The sequence below is a fragment of the Brachionichthys hirsutus genome, chromosome 22 (genome assembly GCF_040956055.1).
Source record: "Brachionichthys hirsutus isolate HB-005 chromosome 22, CSIRO-AGI_Bhir_v1, whole genome shotgun sequence".
Classification (NCBI taxonomy): Eukaryota; Metazoa; Chordata; class Actinopteri; order Lophiiformes; family Brachionichthyidae; genus Brachionichthys; species Brachionichthys hirsutus.
The window spans coordinates 3307371-3329462 of NC_090918.1; the positions used below are offsets into that span (position 1 = coordinate 3307371).

The 22092-nt window shown below is 47.0% G+C and overlaps 1 protein-coding gene across 1 annotated transcript in view; it reads left to right on the top strand.

Annotated features, from left to right (window-relative positions):
- Window positions 1-22092, top strand: part of scube1 (signal peptide, CUB domain, EGF-like 1) — a 52213-nt gene that overhangs the window by 1230 nt on the left and 28891 nt on the right. Inside the window, exons 2-3 of the mRNA XM_068755502.1 lie at window positions 8287-8412; window positions 14493-14627. Of these exons, the coding sequence (XP_068611603.1) occupies window positions 8287-8412; window positions 14493-14627 (261 nt within the window). The remainder of the gene's footprint in view (window positions 1-8286; window positions 8413-14492; window positions 14628-22092) is intronic.

Here is a 22092-nt window from a genome sequence, read left to right on the forward strand (position 1 = left end):
GGATTCCGGCTACTGTCGCGATACGGATTTTCCCATTTACTTATAATGGAGGCTTTTTTTTTTTTTTAAACATATCTTAAATTGTAAAATCTGGATTCAACTCACTCACCAGAAATCACAGCCATAAAGGGGTCCGACATGAACCATCATGTAAAATGTCTTCTGGCTCTGATCCAGAATGAGATCAGGAACAAATGAGAATTCTTGACATTAAACATTAAACCCCATTTAAACCCCATTTGTGAGGGTTGCTATGGTGACCGCTGCTGCAGGTGGATTTCTGCCCCTGCACAGCTGCGGAGGCGTCGGGGCCCCTGAACGAGAGGCACCTGTTACACATCTCACCTGATCAGCTCCTCCCCCTTTAGGCCCGCCTCTCTGCTTCCTCAGCGTTTTCAGGCTCTCTGTGTCGTCCCGTATTCCCTAATTCTATCTTTAATATCTGAGGAAACAGATCCAGTTGAATTTGGGGTGTATTTTCACAATCTCTTGTGCTGATGGCCCAGATGAGATCCTGGATTATGGATCACTTTGAACTTTTTGTTAACATTGCAGTCAATGGAGCTCTGAAATTTGTTCCTCAATATTTCGGTTGATTATTGATTGATGTTGATAGAATTTGACACAGTCCTGGGGGGGTGGGGGTGTCTCTATGTTACCAACGAATTTCATCCAGATCTGAGCCACAATGAGGTAAGGAATATTTCTTTTTTTTTTTTGTTTTTGGATAAAAAAAAGTCCTACGACTTCTATTCACTTTGACTTTCCATGGTTGGTGTGTAAAGATTCCAAGAACAATCTGGAACCTTTTGGTGTTGATCCAGATCACCATGTGGACGGTGTAGATCCAGAATGGGGAACGAGCTGCTTGGCGGAGGTCTGTGCCCTCTGAGCGACGTTCTAGTTCTTTCTTGGTATTTATTTTGTTGTTTGATTGTGAAATATCACACCATGTGGCGATGCGGCTGTGCTAAATGTTGTGCATCTTTTATTGTGGGAATGACTCATCATCCAACGGGGGCCTCGCCCAACGGGGGCAACATCCTGCCGTTGGCTTGCTCAGCCTCAATAAAAGGCCGCATAGAGGAGAGTGTCTTTGGCTACCTCTGAGTTTAAAGGGCTGCTGACCCACGAGAAGACGTTAACACGTACTCACGGCACAAACGGTTTTTATCTCCGACGACCCGCCACCTTCAGGCTGAGGCTTGAAGCCGCAGCCTGGGCTGGAGCCACTGACATTTACAAAGACAACATGCCTCCACATTCTTCCACCGCGCAGCACGAAACTAGCGCCGTCCTCTTGTGCTGGGGCCATTTGGAGCAGGAGTCTCAGCCGTCTCACTCCTGCCCCCCCACCCCCACCCCCAGGCCTGACTCGGCCGTAAATAATGACGTTACAGGTCCTATTTATAGCAACTTTAAACCAAGCTCACAATAAAATAAACACTTGAACATGATGGCAAACCTTTTTATATCTTTTTTTTTTTTTTGGCATACCTGGGGGCTGCTTTCATTCCCAAGCCGTCCACATGACTTTCACCAAGGGGGGGGTGGAGTTAGCCTCCCGTGGAAAAAGTGTCAATCATCAATCGACTCAAACACTTCCTGCATGGTGTTCGAGCCCGAGCGTCACGAAACCCGTTGTTTCACTCCAAGCATGCTGGGAAGACTTTGTGCGTGACGGATCCCGAACGGCAGGGCGTGTCGAGCTGGGATGAGCTGCGATCGGAACACGTCAGCCGCCGGCTGATGACCTCGGCCATTTTGTCCTTCTTAATAAAATGCATGTTTGTTTTTTTTCCCAACTCAGACTTGAAAGGCTTTAAAGGGAAGCTTTTAATCAGTAATCCGTTCATCTTCTGGGAGATGAGAAGATCTAATCATCTTGTCTTCACCTGCTTGTCTGAAGCCGGGTTGCGAGTTACGCTGGAGCCTATCCCACCCCGGTTCCGAGCGCTGCTCATGGGTCATAGAAGCGGCGTGTAGAACGAACCAGTCGTCATTTGTCTCTCGTTTTTTGGTTGAAGCGCCTCTTTAAATGCGTAATCGTCCAACGCTGTTGTCTTTTCCAGTTGCCATGTCGTCTGTCATTTGTCACACTCGTATTTTGAAGGAGGCGTTGTTAATGGCAACGGCTCCGCTGACCTCTGACGGGAGACACCGGGACAATCGGAATTCCTGCCTTGTTGTCTGAACGGACCTTCCAGCATCTTCTCACTGCATCACTTCACCCAGGCTGGGATTTGAATCCGCTTGTGTGTTTCTCCGAGTGTGTGTGTGTGTGTGTTTGTGTATCTGCTTCAGTGGATCTTGACTGTCAGCTGCACTTCATGACATCACCGTTCTACATCCAGCTTCTGTGTGTGCCACCCCCCCCACCCCCCGTGCCGCCTGTGTGCTCAGATCTACTGAACTCCTCTCCCCGACAGCCAATGACAGCCCCGTCAAATGCAGACGGATGGCGGATGAGACTTGACCCCCCCGTGATTAGATATGGCCGACGTAATTGGCCGGCTGTGTTTTCCATCAACGGGCATTAAGAGCCACTTTGCCGGCCGGCACCATTAGCGGTCCTGCTATTCCTGGAAGCACCTGGAAGCAGCAGAGCGCCTGTTCTCTCGCTCTCCTCTCGCTCTCCTCTGGTCGTCGCTATCCTGAGCAGAACTTCATATCGGTGAAGACTGACCCCAAAAGAGTGTTGCTGTGGCTCAGTTGGTAGAGTGGCTCGTACCAGTGATCGGCAGGTCTGAGGTTCGAATCCCATCTCTGACTGTCTACGTGTCAAAGCGTCCTTGGGCCGGTGGTTCTGGCGGCGCCTTGCATGGCAGCAGTCGCCCACTGGAGCGTGAATGAGTGCGTGAATGGGTGAATGTGAGGCCTGTATTTTAAAGCGCGTGCAGTCGCTTCATCCTTCCTCCATACGCTTGGATGCATGCACCGTATTTATTGTGACGCTACTATTCAGATTTGTACGCCTCGTTCACTGTTGCAAAGTGAAAAGCAACAAAACGAAAGGTGCGGCTAATCAAAAATCAAGAGCCGAGTGGGATGTTTGGCGTCCGCAGAAACGTTTCGGTCTCAAGTGGCTGATTAAATCTGTTTAATGTCGAGGTGCGAAACGCAAAGTAGCAACGAGCCTGAACAATTACGTAAAAGATGTAATCACTGTTGGACTCTTTAACAAAAGCACTCATCGTAATGGTTGGAAAAATATTGTCGACATTGCTTGATTAATCGCTGCTCTACATCCATCTCTGTTACTGTGACCATAGAGTCCATTTCATTCCATGACTTTCGCTGAAATTGTCTATTTTTGTCAATTCTCCATCCAGAGTGATTCTTTGTGCAGGCTCACTCAGAACAAAGTAGGCGTGGCAGCACGTAGCTACGCTTTGTGCAGTACTTTGCTACGAAGTGATTGGAAACGCAACGGTTGTGAACCATTTTAAAAACGGTACCGAGCGATTGGCTGATCTGATTGAAAGGCCGGCGGAGGATGGTGTCAGTTTAAGCGTTTGCCGGTCGACCTCGTGTCCCGTCTCGCAGCTCTTCATCAGGAAGCGCTCTGCTTGGAGTTTAATGTGGAAACGCCACGACCCTGAGAGCCCAACCAAGATGTAGATCTCCACCTTGGAAGCCACAGTAAGTGTGCTGATAGGGTAGGGTAGGAATGCGTGCATGTGTGGCGATAAATCTTCTGACTTAAAAGTCTTCACTTTCTGGAGATTGCAACGGGACCGGATGCTGCCATTATTGATGAGTAATTAAGATGATCTGTGGCGGTGCAGCCCGTGTTGCTCCATCGTGACCCGACTCTGACTAGCCTGTGCTTCGGTTGCGGCTGGAGTCCCACCCCCCCCTGAGCTGCAGTACTGACAGTGAGGCGCTCTGAGGCCGCGCTGCGCTGCCGCCTGTTGGGTAGATCAGCAGAACGTAGCGCCTTGTTAGCTCCGAGCTAAGTGCTCCCATCAGGTTTCGCGTCCTTTCAAATGAAATCTGATCTGACAGTTATAAACGATGCCCCCCCGCTCTGGACCTTTCCACGAGCTGTTACCGCCGGCTCTCTACGGAAAAATGTGAACTTTCCTGATCCCTGTGCTGCCAAATGAAGGGTATGTGGGAGGAGCTGGTCATCAGTCAAGTCTACCTCAGAGAACGTGTGTGTGTGTGTGTTGAAGCGTGCCAGTCACCCCTTGCTTATGGGCAAGAGAGTCTATTAGAGAGTCGTACGCACACACACTGAGGGTTAGGAGTTCTGATTGATCCTGGTTCACTGCACATGATCTAATCTGCTGCATCTCATTGCAGAGAATGCTCCGTGGACTTTGGGAGATTAGTGCTGGCATTCTGCAAAAACCCATCTCGGCAACAATAAGAACATGAATGTGGAATCAAAATGTGATTCCAATGCTACATTTTATTCCAACGTAGCCTGTGGCGTTCTTGGTGATGTTATAATGAGAAGTTACAGATAAATTAATCGGCTGTATAATTACGTATAAGGTAGGTAGGTACAAGAGAGCCACGTACAAAATACATAATTTATGTTCATGCAGCCACAAGATGGCAGTGAAGAGTCAGGTGTTTACTACTACTGGTCGCCACAGCAAATCGACGTTTTCCACTTCACCCTGTCCTTTGCATCGTCCTCCCCGGCACCAACAAAAAAGGTGGCCCTTGCAGTGGCCATTTCCCTGATGGACAGGATCACTGCTCCAGGCCAGCGTTCAACCCTAACCCTTTAACAAGTCACTGTAGCCTCACGTGTCGCGGTTCTGATCCGATGTCCAGGTCGTGGTATTCTTCACTGGACAGCAGACACTACATTACCCTGGTTGTGTCCGGGTGTTTTGTCTTCCGGGTGGACCAGCATCTGTCTCGGGGTGTTTGTCTTTCGGGTGGACCGGCGTCTGTCTCGGGGTGTTTTGTCTTCCGGGTGGACCAGCATCTGGTCAACGGGTCAGCAACGGGTTTCCGTTTGTCTGTCCTCTGCTGTTCATTGTTGTTTTTGCTGTTGACCAATGCCCAGTTCAAATAGACACATTCTTGGATGTGTTTCTGCTGCTTGACCTTTGACCTTTCCTTCTTCCTTCCTTCGTTTGTTCCCTGCTCCAACAGGAGTATCAGTATCTGGACTCTCTACCAGTCATTTAGAAGAAGACTCTTGTATTAAGGTGAAAAGTCTTCAACCAAACTTGAACAAGTCCATTTGAGCAGCGTACTTCACGCATGCTGCTGAAAGGTCAAGAGACTCTTCATTAATAATCAGTATATTTTGTGCTAAAAAGCAGTTTATAACAGGAAAGTAGTGCCAACACAAATTTTCTCACATCTGGATTCAAGATTGGATTAGATCAAGAAATGGAACAAAACACTGAAATGCTTGTCAAACTGTTGCCGTTGAATGCTGAGCAGGAATACTCGGTCTATGTACACCGCGCTACGTGGAGTCCTTACTGAGTACAGCAATATTTGGTCTGAAAACGCGTTAAACCCGACAGCAGTTTTCCTCCACTCTAAGCTTGCCAGGTGTGTTTCTTTGTGAAGTCGTGCACGTTCCTCCCTAGGTTCAATAGCGTGATTGTTATTTGGGCTTTTTCCAATCAGGGGAGTGTGAAAGGAAGCCAAGCAGAAAGTACAGCTTCATGTGGAAGTCTCCTTCTGCCTGTTTGAAGTGATTCAGGCACCAATTAATCACCTGCTGCTTTTCATTCACCCTCAGCGTCGAGGCTCCCCCCCCCCCCCCCCATACTCTGGCGGCTCTCTCTTCATCTCTGGCAGATGAAAAGCAGAGCACATAGGAAGCTCCACATTGTGCAGAGCGACGCCATCCAAGCTGGCAGAACAGCAAAATGTCCAACCAACCTGCCCCCCCCCCCCTTCCTGCGAACCCTAATTGGATGCAAATGCCTCTCCTGATGAGCAGCGGCAGCTGTGAGGAGTTTGGATACAGATCAGTCATGATCTCTGAGTCCACTGAGTTTGGTTTCTCATTTGAGAGGCTCTCATCACTTTTAAACTCTTTTATTCTGATTAATATTATATTACTGTACTGATTGTTATTGATCCTGTCATGTGATATTGGGCTTGCACAGACTCGAGCGTTGCTTAAACTCTAAATGATGCTGGAGTAGATGAAGCACGGATCTCTGGTGCTTTATGGTGCATTGATTTGGCTTTTGCATGGACGGTGGAAGTGAATCATCTTTTCACGTTTGTGTCGACTCTTTAAGGTGATCACAGTTGAGCCCGAATCCCAAAGCTAATCAGCTGAAGACTTGTAAATATTCCCATCTGCACTCGGATGCACGTGTGTGTGTGTGTGTGTGTGTGTGTGTGTATATGTTCGGTGTCCAGGCCTGGGTTATGTCCACATGCTAGGACGTTGCGGCTGAGAGCCAGGCTGTGTGTTTGTTTGCGTCTCTGCCGTTCATCGCTGCTGTGTACCGATGGCTCAAATCCCACTTGGAGCCATCGATCAAACCTGCTAACCCGAGTCACTTCCCGAGGAACGTGATCAAAACAAAGTTTGGAGTCATCGGAAAGTCAACCGAAAGTTTCATTTAAATATCTGCTTCCTCTGTTGCAACAACCGTGTCATTTTCCTCTGCCCCCCCCCCCCCCCCCCCAAAGAATATATTTAGGAAATACTGTGATTGTGGCCTGGACTATGTTCAGCGCTAATTCGCACCACATAATTTATTGGAAGGCATACAAAGTGCAGGAATTTTCATTCAGTGTCATGATTTTTGGTTTTATTTCGACCAGACTTTAATATCAACATTTATCAATTGTTGTGCTTAATTTATGCAATAGCACTTTTACACTTTAAAATATACAAATTTGAACACCCTTTTTTTTTTTGCTGTGGTTGTTGAAAAACGTCTGAAATCAATAGAGTCATTTAGCAACGGACCAAGCCTTAGAAAACTAAAGTACTACTTTGAAACGTAGCAAATGGGTTGGGTTTATTATTGACCAAAGTAAAGCAGAGTTTGTTCTGATTATCTCCTGCTGCCTTTGTTCCATGTGCTGCAGCGTTTAGCTGTCTGTCGTTGTTTTTCTGGCCAGATGTCGTCTCGGTAAGCTCAAAGTGTCAGATCGCCCACATGAAACACTTTCCACAGATTCGGAAGCCACGGCGGTGAATGAATGGAGAGCTAGAATACACGCAGTTCAGTGTTTGGCTCATGGGCTCATCGGCAGCATCGACATCAGCATGCTGACGGCAGCGTTCAGCTGGAGAGCAGCAACACACACGGCAACACACACACGGCAACACACACAGGCCTCTTCATCCCAAACAACGGCACCCTCCTCTAAAATACAAACTCTTTCTTTCTTAATACACCTTCTTAGAAGGTGAAAAGTGTGTTTCCAGTACCAGAAGATGTTTCTGTCTGGCAAATATTTAGGGCCACCTGTGTTTTTTCTTCTTTTTGCATCAGGACCTCTGAAGCAGCTGATACTACTACTGATACTACTACTTCAAATAAGAATGCTCTATAGAAGTGTCAGCGTGTGAGAGTACTTTAAAGACAACTTCGGGGGCTGGGAAAGTTTAATCACTCGCAGTCCGATGCCATAAATTTCCTGCACACATCAGATAACCGCAATGACAGTGTGAATGACATTATAGACTGAGGCCCCCCCCCAACCTCTCAAACGATTATTTCAGCCACTTAATGTTCAAAACCGGGAATGAAAAACTGTTTGCAATTAACCACTAATTTAGACAATATATAATGAAGGGAGCGACTGAGAATGAGAAGGTCCATACCTGCGTGGTGCCATCTTTAGCCCAGGAGGAGGAGGAGGAGGATGTGGGCTGGGGGGGGGGGGGGGGCTTCCACACTTCCTGGCGGATCTCCTGCTATTCACACGGAGGGGGAGGACTGTTTGTTTAAGTGGCTCTGCATGGCAACCGCTTGTGAGCGGCTTCTGTGAAAGTCTTTGCTGGCTCAGCATGGAGGTGGGGGGGCGGGGGGGGGGGGTCAGCAGGGGTAAGAGTGCATCCCACGATGGATAAATAGAGGCTGACACTCGAGGCTCACGCCCCCCCCCCCCCCCCCCCCCCCCCCCCACACACACACACACGCTAGTGCATCCGCTGCTACTTCACAGTAAATGTGAATAATTCAGTTTGCATCCAGCCAAACAGGCGTCACCATCATCATCATCATCATCATCATCGCATTCACTACAACGGTGTGATGCTGTAGTCAAGGACTGGCGGCCTGTTGAAGCCCAGTTTCTAAAGACGTCTTCAACGCATTTCTCTTCCAGATATGGACGAGTGCGAGAACGACTATAACGGGGGATGCGTCCATGAGTGCATCAACATACCTGGCAACTACAGGTGCACCTGCTACGACGGCTTCATGCTGGCCCACGATGGACACAACTGCCTGGGTAAGAAAAGTATTGATCCATCCACTGAGGCCACGTTCAGAAATCTGGATGGACTACCGTTTGATACTACCATTACTATGGTGGCACAGTGGATAGCGCAGTTGCCTCACGGCAAGAAGGTCGCAGGTTCAAATCCTACTTGCGGCCTTTCTGTGAGGAGTTTGCATGTTCTCCCCGTGTCTGCGCGTCGTTAGTGAAAAAGATAATTCTCAATTAACTTACCTACTTAACTTAAATAAATAAAATTAACACTACTATCTCTACTACTAGGGCGGCTGTGGCACAGTTGGTAGAGTGGGTCGTCCAGTGAGCAGTAGGTCGGTGGTTTGAATCCCAGCTCTTTGGGAACCGCAAAGGCGTAGAAAGTACTAAGTGTAGTCCATTTACTAGAAGTGTTAGTACTTCTAATTCTAAGACTTTAAGTCTGTGTCTGTGCTAATCAGTCCTTGTTTATGTTCATCCATCTGATGGACTAAAAATGATGCGTCTGTCTGTCTGTCCAGATTCTGTCTGTCTTCGTTTGGAGGGTTTTAATGATTTGTTCTATTCTTGTTTCTTGGCTCAGTTGGGAAGGTGCAGCGTTGAAGAGTTCTCTTACAGATAAAGTGGAACCTCGGTTCTCGAACAAAACAGTTACGTTCAAAATGCCTCGGAAGTCAAAACAGATTTTTGGAATTCGAACACACGAGTGGAGCCCGAGGCGAACCGGAGACACGGGAACGAAGGCGGAGTCTAGCCGAGTAGGTTCGGTCTGAGTCGACCTGCCGTAGGAGGAAGACAAATCTTTGCGTGTTTTTTGGATTTATTATTTTAAGCTGCATTTGTTTAGATCCATGACTTGGATCAGTAAGACGCATGGCAAAGGAAAGAGGAAAGCAGAGAGAACAACTATTGAACTGAAGAAGGTAATAATCACCAAATATAAAAATGGCGTCCGTGTCTGGGATCTCGCTGCAGGACGGGATGGAGAAATCAATAATTTAGACTTTACTATAGAAAACTGAGCTAAAGAGAAGGAATAAAACTTTACGGAGGAGGACTCCCTTTCAAAGGCACAGCCCCCCCCCGACACGCAGTCCAAACGGGATGTAAATGATACAGAATTGTTTTAAATTAACTTTATTATGCTTTTCCACCCGTACTATTTACACTTCTATGTTTTTCCTGTTTAGAGAGACGTAGTTACACATTAATAGAACTGCAGGCGTGTAAAAAGACATTTATCTGCTGCGTCGGAACGGAGTCATCTAATTTACTTTATGGGAAATATAGTTTCAGTTTTACGGCAGGGATCATGTTTGGGAACCGAGGTTCCGTTTTGTCCCTGACAGATCCAGCCTATTTAGTGACTCTTGTGTTATTGACTTGGTGTCGGCCAGGCTGCTCTCTCTGTGCCGAGTAACACGTAGTTCTGCGCAGATGTGCACAAGCGTATATCATTCTGTCAGTCTTCCACTGCTGATGGGAGAGACCTAATCAAAAACATGAGAACGCCCCCCCCCCCCCGCCCTGATTTTGGACGCCTGTTCGTCTTTGGATGAATGTGTTTTGGCATTTCTAAGCGTTCCAGCTCATTTGTCGAGCCCTTGGAGGGCCTGAATGAGACACCGAGTCCCGATGGCTGCAGCCAACGGTGAAGAGTAGCTGCTGATTCTTTTTGATTTCACTTCAGACGAAGGCCTTTCAGACAGCCGATGTAAGGCAGAGTAATAGACCTTCACAATTCAACATTTCCTCCATGCACACGCAGCCAAAGACGCGAGATGAAAACGCTGCTCTTACTCAGTGTCAAACCGAGCTTCCAACTGGCCTTGCTTTCTGCTGGGTGAGTAATGTTTGGCCCGGCTAATGAAGTTATGTTTTATAACTGTCATTTTTGCAGAAACATTTATTGCCATTCCCTGAAAGTATTAGGCAAACGAGGCTCTCTGTTGCACCTGATGTGTATAATTTGGCACTTTGGTGTTCAATCGATCAAATTAAGAGTCAGTCAGTCGCTGGGAATGTGTTTTTACTTGTCGTACGCATCGAGGGTTTCGTTTCTCAGATACTCCCATGCTCTTTCGTCGCGGTAACTCTCTGCTTGTGCTCCAAAGCTCATGCTGGACTTTCGATTCAACGCAAGAGCAAAGGTAGTTGAGTCGAAATGGGAATGTAGAAAACTAAAAGAGAAGAAGAGGGCGAAGAAATTGGGCCTTCCTCAAATCAGACCTTCCCCAGTTGCGCTTCTTCACATGTGATAACTCTTCCAGATGAATGAAGCGGGAAGAGAAGCAAACTTTTGGGAACATCCATCTCTGGCAGAAACTCGATGCTGCAGGTCATTTCTTTTCATTAACTTTTTTTTTTTTTACTACGATATTTACGTGCTGCTCTTACCAACAAATCGGTTCAATCTATTTATAAGTTGTTGTTTTTTTATTGCTCATTAGAGGAAAGGGCCATTTAAAAAGAAAACCTCTGGTGTTTCCTGTTTACTTCCATGAAGTCAACAGGAACGAGATGCTGGTTTATTTAGCTGGATCAACCTCTAGCGACTTTGAGCTTTTGCCGTGATGGTTAACTCGGTGTCCTGAATGTCACGCCGTGAAGCCGGTCAGTAAACTGTGATGGCAGCTACGTGTGCTGTGGTTACCTGAGGAGACAGTGAGATCTCTCATCACCTGCTCTTCAAGGCCCAATGGGAGGAAACCAGCTGCATCTTTTTTCCAACCCAAAGACCGGCTTTATGGGATGCTGGCTGGATGTGGCCTCGGTGAAGTGCCGCTAATTAAAAGTAGGTTGCTGAGTTCAAACGAGGCAGTAAAGCGTGAAATCAGATCCAAGGTCTGTGCAATCGCAGATGTCTCTTTTGCTTTCTTATTTATCCTATTCTTTTCCTTTGTCATGATTTCATTTGATCTTTCTTTCCTCTTGTTTGGTGATGCTCATTCCTTTCTTTCTTTCTGTCCCTCCTCGGTTTCACTGTCTGCTTTGTTATGTCTTCATCTCCTGTGCTGCTTTGCTTTTATTCGCTACATTCTTTAATTACCTCCGCCGAGGGGAGGCGGAGGTTCTGTAATCGTTGGCGTCTGTCCGCCCGTCTGTCCGTCCGTTAGTAAGATAACTCAAAATGTTCTGGACGGATCTGGAAGAAATGTTGGGAATGTTACCAGGATTATTACATTTAGGTCATGATCCAGAAGAGGATTCTGAATCACTCTGACATTTTTGTTAACATTGCAGTCAATAGAGCTTCAAACCTTTTTCCTCAATATCTCGGTTGATTATGTAGGGTGGGGGGCTCTATCTCGCCACCAAATTTAATCAGGATTGGATCCAGAATGAAGTTGGGGAAAAAACATTACACTTTAACATTAAAACCCATTCACGGATTCAAAAATCAGTTAAAATACACATCAACTCTTGATTCACTTGTACTTTTCATGGTTGGTGTATAAATATACCAAGAACACTCTAGAACCTTTTGATGATCCAAATCACCATGCGGACGATGTAGATCCAATTTAGTGGGGAATGAGCCCTCTGAGTGCTTTTCGAGTTTTATTCTTTTATCATTTCCTGTAATTGCTCTCTTCTTCTCTTTCGTTGATTCTCTGTTCCCATACCTTTTTAGCTGTAATTTTTCTTTATCTGCTATGACAGAATTAAAAGCAAGGACCGTCATGTCGCCTGGTATGGCGCTACCGCGATTGTAGTATAGTGATTATAGCAATAACAATATTGGTAGCATTACTGGCAGAGGAAGTGACCTTCCAAAAGAGAAGTGTGATGCCTGGCAAATTGGGGTCAGCCCATATTAAGCCCACGTTGGAAAGATGCACGGCACGGCAGATTGGGAAATGCGTTCCTGCGTGTTGAGTCATCGTTACCAGGCTCTCTGACGCGTTGCGTCTTCTGCCATCGCTGGCCGTGGAGGTAAATAGTGCCCTGTGATGGGTGGTAACCACGGAAACACAACTCTGGGAGTCGTCCGTGCAGGCTTGTTGTCAAAGTGCAGTTGCTACCCTCCCCTCCATGCTGCTTGTCAACAAGGACTTCCTTGTCTGACATAGGGTCTCACTCTCGAGTGTCTCTTTCAGCAGATTTGCTGCACGAACGAGGGTAGCGAGAAACTTAAAGACAAGCCCCTGTCATCACACGTTGTGCTTCTGCGGATTCCGCTTCCTGCAGGGGCTGCTGATGCGTGTCGCTGCACACAGCCGTGATGCGATGCTTCGGCGCACGGGCGCAGAGTCGGCACCAAAGTGCAACTTGACGACTGGAACGTGTCACCGTCAAACTTCCCTCTGAAGAATGTATTTCTTATTCTCCTTGCGTGCTCTGGTCCTGCCTGCAGAACCGCAGGAGGGCTTTGTGAGTTTCAACACTTGGATGAGAGATGTCTTTTGCGTGAGCGTACAGGAAGTCTCTTCCTCGTCTCCCCGATGCACTATGTCAACAGGTTAGGGCACTAATTGTTCTGAGGCTGCCTAACTGCGCTCTGATTAAAGAGCGGCCTTGTTCTGCTCCGTTCTTCCCTCTGATTTAGACGTTATTTATTTAGCTTTGACATGGACACAGCTGGGATCAATGTGCGCCTGTGTGAAGCGTGTTTATTTTCCTTGCGGCCCGTCCTTTTTTTACTCCACAGGGAGTTCTGATATGTGGCTGTGCCGTGGGGAGTCATCAACCACGGCGTGTCACACGGAGGTCCAGACAGGAGGTGGGAGATGAGGTGGACGTAAAACTGGAGAACACCCCCCCCCCCCCCCCCCCCCATTGTGTTTTGACGGTCCAAATGAGTGACAGTAATTACTGTCGTCTTCAGCTTCTGCTAACTACATGCTGTGGCCGAACGTTTGTCCTTCCTGCTGCTCAGCATCTTGTTGCCATTTGACTTCTTCTCTGAGTTTATTGGAAAGTCTTCTTTCTTGTATTTTTTTTTTTTTGCTTTTCATTAGCGTATAAATCAGTTTTTTTTATTGAACTTGCTGTTGGTTCGTGTGGTTAAATAAACTTTTCCAGCGCAACTGCATCCCTTTACTCTTTTCTTCCCGTGCATGTCGAGCTGCACTTGTAAATGGATCTTTTTTGGGTTTTCCTACTACACGACGCATTGCTAAATGGTTGCTCTTTGGTTGGTTGGGCTTTATACAAATGTATAAAGGACACTAGGGCAGCATGGTGGTGCAGTGGGTGGTGCTGTTGCCTTCCAGGTTGGAATCCTATCTGCATGGAGTTCGTATGTTCTCCCCGTGTCTGCGTCGGGTTTCTCCGGTTTTATCTGAAATGTTCGATGCAAATTCCGTAGGCGTGACTATGAACGTGAGTGTCTGTCTGTCTGTCTGTCTGCGATGAACGAGCGACTAATCCAGGGTGTGCCCCGCCTCTCAGCCGTACGGTCAGCTGGGATAGGTTCCAGCCCGTGAGCCGGACGATAATGAAAATGATCATCTCGTCTTCAAGGAGAAGCTCAAAGTAGACTTAACAGATGTCATTTTGGAATATCTTTGAGCCGTCTCTCAGACTTTCACGTCTGTCCTGGCTTGTAACGATAATTAAACGAAAGCACGTATAGGTCATGTGGAACAAGGTTAGCCACGCCCACTGCTATAAACGCCACTAACTGTGTATAGTGCATGTTTTTGTCCTGTTTCCGTATTTGTTTTTTTTCCTCTCCTCCACGTGTTCCTCTCGTTACATGATCTTTCTACGCCGGCTGCCGACGTAACTGCAGACCCTCAGACTAAACACCATGCGGAGCCACACATGCTTCAGCCCCGTTAAAGCCAGACAAGGGTATTACATGTTTCCAGTTCACTTCAGCCCCATCAAAATACCCCATTGGAAATTTATTGGCCTTTCAACGGCACAGTGGGGTCCTATAAACACACTCGTGCACACGAGACACTCACACTCGGAGTGTCAGACCATTGAGTCAACCAGCTATGGTGCCAGGATCGGGCAACTGCTGGGTCATTGTCTGCCCTGTGTGTGTGTGTGTGTGTGGCCCTCGGGCGGCGTCATCGCTTTCATCCCACACTTCTGTTTCCGATGGCAGACTTTATCTCTCTGTCTCCGTCTCTCCGTCCTTGCAGATGTGGACGAGTGCCTGGACAACAACGGCGGATGCCAGAAGGTGTGCGTGAACACGATGGGGAGCTACGAGTGTCAGTGCACCGAGAACTTCTTCCTCAGCGACAACCAGCACACCTGCATCCACCGCTCCGACGGTAAGACTGGAAAGGAGAGGGCGACTTGTTCTGGGTTGAGCTTTTTCAGGGCGATGTGGAGCTTAATGCTCAAAGCTTAGAATTTGATAAGACACAGAAATAGTAAGCGCTGTTGGCGCTGAGGATACTCGAAGAACTTAGAACTGCAGTCATTCCCATCGTTGTCGTGGAGTTACTGCAACATGGGGATTCTTCTGATAAAAAGTGGTTTGGTTGTTGCTTTCCTTGTAATGAAAGGAGATCATGTTTGTCCCGCTGTAAGGCAAAGGTCGCGATTTATGCTCAGGTTTTGGTGTTAGTTTTTAATACAGTTTCTGTAAATGTGGCCTTGGATTGGATGCAGGAAACTACAACCGCACGGAAATCATCTCCGTGCACTCCTGACCTGTGTGTTTGTTGTACACGCCTGACGTGTCTTCTCGTATCCTCATCCTCTAGCGCTGGTTTCCTGGTATCTTGTATCTACGGATGCTTTTTAGTTGTTTCTTTGTTTTTAGCAATCTGTATGTATTTTTTTCTCCCTATGAGTACTACTGTACTTTCTTCTTGTTCTGTGAGGGGTCGCCACAGCAACCCAACCTTCTCCACTTCACCCTGTCCTTTGCATCGTCCTCCCCAACACCAGCCACTCTCATGTCCTCCCTCACTACGTCCATGTATCTTCTCCTGGGTCGACCTCTAGTCCTGTTCCCTGGCAGTTCCGTCCTCAGCATCCTTCTACCGATATAGTCCCTGTCTCTCCTCTGGACATGTCCAAACCATCAGTCTGGTCTTTCTGACCTTCACTGTCCCTCTTATTGTCTCATTTCTCATCCTTAAACTGCCTTCCCATTCTTCATCCTCTTCATTGCCTTTCTAGCTTCACTCATGCTAATCTTGGCCACTTCCTGGTCCACAACAGGAGCCTCCCCTTTGTGTTCTCTCATTTTCCTCATTCTCATCCTTAATCACTCCAACATGCTGAACATCCTTCCCATCTGTCTTTCCAGCCTGGACAGATCCTTATCTCCCTCTAACCTGGCACACAGGTCATCAGATGCCCTCTGTTTGACCTTTGCCTTGCGTCTCTTCTCCCTGTACTCCTGTTTACTCTCTTCTGTCCTCTCAATGTCCCACTTCTTCTTTGCTAACCTCTTTTCCTGTATACACTTCTGCACTTCCTGGTTCCACCACCAGGTCTCCTTATCTCCTTTCGTCCCAGAAGACACACCCAGTCCTCTCCTACCTGTCTCCCTGATCACCTTAGCTGTTTCGTTCCAGTCTTCTGGAAGCCTCTCTTGCCCAATCAGGGCTTGTCTCACCTCGTCCCTGAAAGCCACACTCTTGATTCTTCAGCGCCCACCACTTTGTCCTCTGCTCTGCCTTCGTCTTCCTCTTCTTCACCACTAGAGTCCTCTTACACACCACCAGCCTATGCTGGCTGGATACAATCTCTCCTACCACGACTTTATAGTCACCAGCCTCCTTTAAACTGCTCCGTCTATACGTAAAATGTCGTCCACCTGTGTGCTCCTCCCTCCACTCTTGAAGGTCACCCTGTGTTCTAGTCTCTTCTGGAAATAAGTGTTAACTACTGCCATCTCCATCCTTTTGGCAAAGTCCACCACCATCTGTCCTTCCAGGTTCCTGTCCTGAATACCAAACTTGCCCATCACTTCTTCATCGCTTCCATTTCATTCACCAACATGCCCATTGAGGTCTGCTCCAATCACGACTCTCTCACTGCTGGGGACGCTCTGAACCACTTTCCCTCCATATGAGATAATCCAAAAAGTTCCTTTGACCTGTAAATGCACCTTTCATTTCAAACAGCAAATGTAACACAGTAGGAAAAAAATCTACAAGAAGACATTGAAAGAAAGTGATGAGGGTTGCGGACAGAGGGGGGGGGGGGGGTCAACGAGAGGAAGTAGAGGCGGCAACCTCTCCTTTATCCTCCACCCTGTCCCTGGTCGGTGTGAAGATGTGTTTGGAGCCGCTGGTTGGCTGTTAGAGGATCGTCTGTGTTCAGAGAAAAAGGTGAAAGAGATGCAGAAATAGAAATGTTTGCTCACTGGAAACCCGGTAAACAAGAACGTGAATACGTCTCACCTTGCGTCTACCGTCGTGGCTATTTCTGAAAGTTTTGGGATAACTCACACAGGGAGAGACAAATTCAGGTGACAACCTGTGAGGGCTGTATTTACTCTGTGTGGTGGATTAGCAATGGCTCATAGATGAGAGCAACTGAGGCAAATTACGACATAAACCGTAGAAATATCATCATTCAAAAATAAGAGAAAGAAACATAAAGTTGGGAAACATTATATAAAGCAAAGAAATACCCAGAATACCCTGTCTTGAAATCAATGATCAGTTCACCCAAATTCCCTGTTTTTTTGGAGGCGGGAGGAAACCGGAGAACTTGGAGAAACCCCACGCAGACACGGCGGGAGAGCACACAGACGCTGCACAGAAAAGACTCGAACCCTGCACCGCCCACTGCGCCGCCATGCTGCCATTACTAAAAATCTAAACGATCATTAATATCAAGGTTTTCAATTAGAAAACACAAACTACATCTTATTATAAGACTGTAAATTAACAACTGAATTAAGGTCCTTGTTCTTGCTTTGATTTCGGTCAGAAAACTTCTTCTTGAATCTGTAAATGAAAATATAAAATGTTTTTTTTATCCAGGGTATTTGGTTTTTGGTCCGCTGCTGTCACTGGGATGTTCACGGGAGCGTATTCCTGTGTTCCAGCCCTTTTAAGCACCACCACACAACTCTCTATCTGTTCCGAGACCCTCAATCAGACACTTGTCTCCTCTCTCTCTTGCACGTAAATAGCAGCAGAATCCCGCTGTCCACAGGAATCTCCTTCCACGTTTTCTTTCCACCTTCCCTTCCATTCCTCCTTCGCTCTTTATTTCTCTCGAGCTTTCTGTGTCCAACTAAACCAGATTAGAACCCAGTGTTTCCTTCGGCGTACTGCAAGGCCAAAGTTATTCCTGCTCAGCCTAAAAGACAAATCCATATGCTAATTGTTATCCATCCATCCATCTTCTACTGTTCATCGGGGGCCACGTTGCAGAGGCTGAGACTGTTCCTCCCCCCAAACACCTCCACGAGCTCTACCGGGGGAATCCCGAGGCTTTCCCATGCCATCTGAGAGACATAGTCTCCCGAGTGTGTCCTGGGTCTTTCCCGAGGCCTCCGCCTGGCGGGACATGCCCGGAACACCTCCCCAGGTAGGCGTCTCTAGGAGGAATCCACCTCAGCTGACTCCTCTGGATGTGGAGGAGCAGCGGCTCTGCTCCGGGTTCCTCCCCGGTGACTGAGCTCCTCACCCAGTCTCCAAGGGAGCCCCCAGCCACCTTGCTTGGATCTTGACTTTCGGTCGTGACCCAGAGCTCAGGACCGGACTGGAGTTCCAAGAAGGCTAATTTCAGAAGAAGGAATGGGCTTTTTTTTGACTAAGTTGGCTGATTGTGTGAAATACTTGCTGCAGCTTTTCTATATTCGACTCTTATTACCTTCCACTTTTCTTGTAAAACTCCCCGTCAGCCCAACGGAACATTTGTTGTACACAAACACACCTCCTTGTTTGTACAAGGCAGCGAGTGAGAGGCCGAGACGATTTGTCTTCGACCGCTGCTTTTGTCTGTGGTTAGCACAATGACATTCATCTGGGGGATAATAAAGCCTAGCAACAATTTGCTTATTCCATTATGGTGTGTTTCCACTCTGCTGTACTTCACAGTTCTCTCTGAATGAGGAGAACGTTGATCACAGTTTCACAGGCAGCAGTGCAGCGTCTGAACAGCTGCTGTGTGGTATTTGGTGTCAAATTGATGTTTCCATGTCTGACTTATAAATTGTACCTTGTGGAGAACGTAACTGCCGTCAAAAAAAAAGAGTGAAAACAATACGCTTGTAAATTCTTGACTGAGCTCGGAACCGAAATTCCAGGCAAAGTTGGGTTTGGCAGAAAGTTGGGACTTTTAAAAACCGTCTCATGCGGACCTCCATTCCCGGCGCTCCGAGAGAAACTTTGTTCTAGGAGTCCCGGGAACCAGGAGACGCATGACGAGGTGAGTGCGGGCAAGAGAAGCAAACCATTTTGATCTGAAATCAAAGGCAGGGAATACTTTATGATGTCAAAACGCAAGTATCAGGTGTGGTTTGGTTCGGTTGGGGTTCAGCGTCTTGCTCAAAGGCACCAATATGTGGATAGTCAGAGCTGGGATTCCAACCTGCCGGCCACCACGATCTATATGATTCACTGCTAAAAGCATTTTGCAAGTTTCTTTTCTGAAATATTAGTGAAATGTCATTTTCTGATTTAAGCATAAATATGTAAAGTGACAGCATGGTGGTGCAGTGGGTTGCGCTGTTACCTCAATACGAAGAGTGCTCTGAATTTTTGACTTATGATTGATTGTGATTGAGTTAAATTAACTATAAAATAAAACTGATGAGCAGAAATGATGAAAATGCTGTGTATCTAATCACTTAAAATAGTGTCTTCAAACGGCTTTAAACATTGACGGAACCAAATTTACTCAAAGGGACCAAACATTAAGATTCTCCAGACTCGGCATCTTTCACAGCTCGGCTGTTTTTTTTTTAAGGGGATTGGGAAATATTGGGGTTACTGGTTCAGGATCAGCAACATCTGCTGCTTGCCTTGGCAGGTAAGGAAGCCCAAACGCATCGTTTCTATCCCAGCGAGCCCAATGGGAGCCGGCAGCATGTCATCCATTGTCGTGGCTCCTCGCTGTTCCGGGGGACGTCAGTCGAATAACGGAGCATCGAAAACGTGTTGGGGGTCACTCTGGAACAATGTACAGGCCAGGAAGAGATGAAAAGAAACCCTAACCCTAACCCTAACCCTAACCCTAACGTTCCCACAGAACTGGAGACGCCTCTTGGACGGGAGCTGAAACGTCCAGTCGTCGTGATTTACCTCCACCTGGACGACTGAGAACCGACACAGAAAGAACTTTGACCTTGAAGAACAAAGCATATTTCTCACTCTCCCATGATAACCTGTCTGATGAGGACCATGACGGTCACTCTTTCTCACATCGGTTCAAGAAACGGGATGCTGGACTGATGAGGGTCCAGTTCTTGACTGTATGTTTTTTGACACCTGCTTCACATCCTTCCTGCCTGGAAATCGTATCTTGTTCAGAGTATTTTTACAACTCCCTCAGTGTTTTCTAATTCTTCCCAACAAACGAGGAATGTGGTTTGTTGTGCATGACGATTGTTTCAAAGTCCTGGTAACGGGGTGAAATGGACAGTTGCTGAACGGCTCTCTAGACCTGATCTCCTTTTTGGCGTGCCTCAGCATCTGAACTAGCGTAAACCAGTATGGACCAACGGAGACCAGTTCCATACTGGTTCCTGTCCGGTTCATAATGCCTTTACAAATGGTGCGAGCTTAGTCCTCACGGATACAGGCGGTAAATCGTGTTTCGACAAAGACATTTCCTTTTTTTAAATAAGGAATAAAATAAAATAAAAATATAATTTCCCTCTTTTGATTTTTAATGCGTTAAATGAGGTTGAAAATTGCAAAGAAAAGTTTCAGTTTGAGCATTTCCTCTTAAGTTTGCATTTCAAATTGAGCCTTTAAATAAAAATAACGGAGGATGGAGCTGCCGGTGGGGGGGCGGAGCTGCCGGTACGGAGGACAGAGCTGCCAGTGGGGGGGGGACGGGGGACGGAGCTCCCTCTCTGGTTGAGGATTTATGGAAGCTGGAGTTTGCAGGTCGCAGCTCATTAAACACTAATTGGGCAAACATCACGTGGACGCTGAGCGTTCTAAGCAGGTCACCATCAGACATATAACCGCGTTCAAAATGTAAGGCTTATTTAAATAGCTTTTAAATTGACCTTTTTTAAGTTCATTTAAATGCATAAGAATTATTCAGCTGGAAGATGGTACTTCTGTGGTTTAATGATTAAACCGATTTTAACTACTTTCTATTCTATTTCTAATATGCAACACAATAATTTCATACACTAAAGTGGACAGATCTGATCCTATAATGAAATAGTGACTTACGTGCCTTTAAAGCTCGATTCTTCTGTAGCTGCTGCTGTGCAGCTCGGTGAGTCAGCAGGGGGAGAGAGAGTCGCTGCCATTCAGCTGTGTGTGTGTGTGGGGGGTCTATTGTCTGAAGAAGAGATTGGGCTGTGTTATTAGAAAGTGCTCATTTAAAGAGGAGAAAAGAAAAGCGTTCATTGAAATTCATGGATTAGCACTGAGAGCAGCAAAGAGACAGTCAGACACGGATTTAAGTCCGGGGGGCGGGGCATGAAAAGTGATTACCATCTGCTGAGATTTTCATCGCAACAGACATGAATTTTGATTTTAAACAAACGTGCATTATTTGTCAGTGTAAATGGATTTTTCTAATTCGGCTGACCGTTGAATTAATCGCCTGATCGGTGACGCTGGTCTGATCCGTTTTTGTTTCTGGACTGCAGGTTCTGGGATTTAATCCCGAACATCCAAATTATGTTCCTGCAATAATTCCAGAAATACATTACAATGCGCTTTCTAAGAATGTTTTGTGGAGATTTGTGAGCAGGCTGTCCCAAAGCGGCCGATCGCCACCTCAACGTGTGTGCAGCACGTCTGGCAGTCGAAACGCGCCGAACTGCAGGTGATATTTTAGCTCCAAAGTTACTTTGAATGATTGTTTTTATTTATTTCATTACAGGACAAGATCCCTTCACTTTGCTCAGTGTGCTAAATTACCGTCTACCGCCACGTTAATGAATTATGGTACTTGGGGAGGCTGGAGGGGGCTCGTCTTGGGAGCTGGAGGGTCCCAGATCAGCATGGACCTGCAGGCCGTGCAGACCGGCAGCCGGAACCAGTTCCTCTCCCGGGCTTCCAGTGTGCCCGAGCAGGGCGTAGAACCCCTGACCCTTCTGCTCCCGGGTCGCTGCCACATGGCTTCCCGTCACGCGATCGCTCTTCGTGTGTGTGTGTGTGTGTGTGTGTGTGTGTCTGTGTTAAACCAGATTCTGTCAGAGTCCAGGTTTCACCGTATGCGTTTCCGATTTCTTCTTCAGAGACCACAGCTCTGACTCTTCCTCGTCTTCCTCTCTCTTCCACGAGGCAGTCTCCTTTCACCTGCAACCAGTGCAGTTTGGAACGTGTCGTCTTTGACTTTGTTGTCAGTATTTTCCCTTCCACAGATTTTCGGTGCATTTCCACGCGGCTTTGTTTCGACTGCGTGTTTAATCATTTCGAACGGCATCGGCTTCGTGCTCAGCAGGGTGACTCTCTCACTTCATGCTACGTCCAGTATTCGGGTTCGTCTCCGCCTCTTCCTGCCATTTCAACCACTTGCAGCAAAGGCAGCATGACATCATCAGAGCTGCTTGCATCAAATGAGCTTGATTTGAGATGTTGCAACATCTTTAAAATCATGCATTCCTCACAGTTAACTGTGAAATGC